The sequence below is a fragment of the Verticillium alfalfae genome, genomic scaffold (genome assembly GCF_000150825.1).
Source record: "Verticillium alfalfae VaMs.102 supercont1.5 genomic scaffold, whole genome shotgun sequence".
Classification (NCBI taxonomy): domain Eukaryota; kingdom Fungi; phylum Ascomycota; class Sordariomycetes; order Glomerellales; family Plectosphaerellaceae; genus Verticillium; species Verticillium alfalfae.
In genome coordinates, this window is record NW_003315034.1 from 640,025 (window position 1) to 644,021 (window position 3,997).

General features: G+C 52.5%; 2 protein-coding genes across 2 annotated transcripts in view; one reads left to right on the top strand and one right to left on the bottom strand.

Annotated features, from left to right (window-relative positions):
• Positions 1–397: 397 nt before the first annotated feature.
• Positions 398–852, bottom strand: VDBG_04522 (FAD dependent monooxygenase; the record flags this gene model as incomplete). Its single annotated transcript, XM_003004870.1, has 2 exons — positions 398–416; positions 554–852. 2 exons carry the CDS (start codon positions 850–852, stop codon positions 398–400), a joined length of 318 nt encoding a protein of 105 aa, XP_003004916.1.
• A 3,070-nt stretch (positions 853–3,922) lies between these two features.
• VDBG_04523 (predicted protein) overlaps positions 3,923–3,997 on the top strand; it is a gene marked incomplete at both ends in the record, with an annotated part of 998 nt that continues 923 nt past the window's right edge. The window contains one exon of the mRNA XM_003004871.1: positions 3,923–3,927. Within this exon, the coding sequence (XP_003004917.1) occupies positions 3,923–3,927 (5 nt within the window). The remainder of the gene's footprint in view (positions 3,928–3,997) is intronic.

Sequence of the window (3,997 nt, forward strand, 5' to 3'; positions counted from 1 at the left end):
CATTTCGGTAAACAAGAACCAGTACAAGCGGTCGTCGGGCGCAGTGAGACCATATAGTTGCAATTCTTGAAGAAGGCGTTGATTTGCAGCGGTCCTGTTGACACCGCTTTCGGCCTCTCGGAGATGCCGAAAATACATTTGCATACGGATTGAAGGTCTACAGATGTGGTTAGAATATGCATAATCTCAATGGTGGCTTGTAGGTTACGAACCAGAGAGCTCATCGTCTTTGAAGAGGCCAGGGCTGGCTTCAGACGCAGGCGCCACATTTCTTTGCGGACTGCGCTGTGGACACCATCACCACCGATGACGATGTCACCGGTGTACACGGAGCCATCCTTGGTATGGACCGCAACATGGTCTTCATGATGATCCACCCGCGTGACCCGTTTGTCTGTCATGACTCGATTCTTGAACTTGAGATTGTCGTACAGCACTTGAATGACGGTCCTGCGGTCGATGAATATTTGAGGATAACCGATTCTGACGTGGCGAGTTAGCCATAGGATTTCATTCCACGAATGGGTTTTGCAGGAGTGGAAGTCAATCATACCTGTCCTCCAGCTTTTCGGAAAACGTGACGGGTTCCTTATCAACCCATGTCTCTCCACTGAACAAGCGCATGCTGGCAGAGTAGTACGTATTGCCGGCAAGTTCCTTGATCTTTTCGTAACAACCAAGTTGGTCAAGAATGCGCAAGCCGCTCGGCAATAGCCCAAGACTGGCGCCGAGCTGGGGCGCAATGACTGAGTGGCCTTCAAGAAGAACATACTCAATGTCGAACTTTTCCAGCATGTTGGCTAGAGACAGCCCGGAGATACTGCCTCCAACAATGATCACCTTGAAGCCCATTGTAAACGGAGGTGGTGTATGTTTGCTAATGAAATAAAGAAGACAGACAGAAAGAATGTGACTGTACCGGGCTTGATTGTCATTTCAAAAGTCGAGCGACAACAGCAGGCCTTTAAGTCGACGTACGTCGGAGTCGCCGTTTCAACGGGACCAAAATCTTTCTGAGCCCGCCGGCCGCCGGAGATCCGGCTACCGAGTTGTCATCGCGAAGCGGGAGCGGGTCAAATTTTCTTAGCGGCGGTGCCCGGACAGTGCGGCCGCCGAACATCCGCCGAGCGACATTTCGCAATCCAGCAGCACCAGGATGTAGCGACAACCTCTCACAGTGGCAGGGAAGGGTCCCAGGTGATCAATGCCCATGAGTTGAAAGGGCTCACAGACCTGTACGTCCACAGGTGGTGCTTTGGGCTTGTTCGGTTAATGTCTTGCATACATCCAGCAGCCGGCGATGTAGTCAGTGACGTCCAATGCCATGCGCGGCCAGTACACTGATGTCACCAGCTTTCTTCTCGTGCAATTGGGTCTCCAGTGCCCCGCATCATCATGGGCGGTCTTCAATGCGTCGGCCAGTACACTGATGTTACCAGCTTTCTTCTCGTGCAATTGGGTCTCCAGTGCCCCGCATCATCATGGGCGGTCTTCAATGCGTCGGCCAGTACACTGATGTTACCAGCTTTCTTCTCGTGCAATTGGGTCTCCAGTACCCCGCATCATCATGGGCGGTCTTCAATGCGTTCGACACTTCACTCTCAACCAGAGACAATTTCCACAGACCCTTGCCTGCGCAATGAAGGAGCTTTGCGTTTCGATCTTGTCATGGGTAGTCTGGGCTGTGATGGCTCTGTTCCAGTGTCTGCTCCAGCCGTCGGCGGCCGTGGTTGACATTAGGAATGCAATGATGTCCTTGTACCACTGTGATTCTGCATACTTGCCGGGCCCGGGAAGTTTGAGTATGGTGTTCGACAAGGTATTAAGTCATGATGAAAGCACATTTCGTTGGTCACTATCAGCGAGCAGGATGATGTCTTCGGGCTGCTTCAGGTGGAGGTACTGTGTCTCTCATGATTCCCAAGTTTCTGCCGAGAAGTTAGCCATCTGCCACAGAACACGGCGTATAACACCAATATAGGAAAAACGGACCGGCCAATACCTGTAGACTGAAGGCTGTAGTACTAGAGATGTGATGATACCGAAGCAGCGAGAGCACGCTTGGGAGTGAGGCCTGTTCGTCGATGATGACACCGCAAGAGAGAAGTGATGATGGCGTCATGGAACAGAGGCAGTGGTAGTGAGAGAATAGAGGAATGGTGATGGTACTGGAATTGAGAAATGATGGTGGTGTCGGGAAGGAGAGGTAATAGTGATGCCAGAAGAGAGAAGCGGCGATGATACCAGAGGAGGGAAATTATGATGGCGGCAGAGAGGAGGAGTGATGATGATGGCAACAGAGAGAAGCGGCGATGATACCAGAGGAGGAATGATGATGTTGGCGACAAAGAGAGGCGGCGATGATAGAGGAGGAAATGATGATGGCGACAGAGAGGAGGAGTGATGATGGCGAAAGAGAGAGATGGGCCGGGGAAAAGGGGTGAAGGAGAAAAGGGGAGTTTTTGTGAAATAAAAAGACCACCAGGCGATCAAACCCTGGGGACAATGTACAAGTTTAAGGGCCTTCCTGAGCCCAAGCAGTTTAAAGTCATACTCGGGACTTTGAGGTCTTTCAGGTTGATTGACTGATCATCCTCGTGCACTTGTTGAAGGCTGTGCTTGACTCCGAGTGCCCCATCTTTCCCTCATGCTTGTATACTACACCGAGTTACTTAGTATTCCTCATAGATTTCGACATGCCTCTGGAGGGTTCCACGGGCCAAAGCACTCACATACGAAAAGATTGCCCAGGAAGGAGCGACAGACTCGCCACAGCCCAGGCCAGGAGGCTACCGCGGCTGCTGACACGGAAGGATTCATGAATGATAGCTCAGAGGCCCTGCGAAAGAGAGATAGGGCTCGAGATAACCGGTGATTGATTGAGGCTGTTGGCGATGGCTGTTTGGCTTGGGTGGTGGATGGGCGTGGTGGATAGAGAAGGTACAGGTGAGAAAGGCGGAAAGGGAGGTAAGGTAGGCAGTTAGGCAGGTAGGTAAGCCGGCAGTTAGGCAGGCAAGCAGGCAGGCAGGCAAGTAGGCAGGCAGGCAAGTAGGCAGGCACGTAGGGATCAAGCAAGGAAGGAAGGAAGCCAGGCAGGCAGGCAGGTTGCTTACCTACCTACCTACCTTACCTACTTTGCTGTTATCAGATTGTACGAATAGAGCCCTGGAGTCATGTGCCATTTCGTAGGTTTGCTACCTGGCCAAATTTTGATGTGCTTGTCAGACATTCACCTTCTCTTCTCTGTGGTGTTGCTTCTGCGTGCCGCCCAACGTACTATCACCATCACCTTGGCTTCTGTCAACCGTCCTTAATGCCAGGCTGCACCGCCTGCAGATCTCTTGTGCACAGGAAGGGATTAGTATTTTACATTTGCCCACACGCGGCAAAATCTTGCAGGGCGTCTTGTCCGAGACAGCAATGGTTCAAAAACTTGACGAGGACCGTTAGCACTGCTTCACAATGGTTGTCGCGGTCTTGGCATCCATTCAAAAGCCAACACGGGCGTTTTCAAAGGAACGACAGCAACCTGTGGGCAGAAGTGGCATGCTTGACCAGAATGGATGAGGCTCGGTTGGCCCAGGACCACGCCAATTGGTACGCATTCTCCCTTTTCCCCCCTTGTGATGGAACCCGCGTGTTGCCAATTCGGGCTTCAGCGTCCGGCACGGGCCGAGACAGAATGGAAGCTGAACTGGCTGGGTCAAGTTCACGTGCGGAAAGGAACCGGGGTCGCCATCCAATGGCCGTGTCGTGACGGACTGGGGCATCCTTCAGCTCTCCCCAGTTCAGTCAGCCACAAAACCTCATCTCGAGCTTGGCTGTACTGATTAGGAGCCCCTGAACACACGCTATCGAAGACACTGTCCCAGTTGGCCATGCCAGACTGAGGAGCTTTCTGCCAATAGTGACAATCTCAACCATGAGGTTTGTCGTATTTGGGTCACTCCCACCCCTGGCCCGCCATTCAGCTCGTCCTCAACCAGCCGGTCCAGGC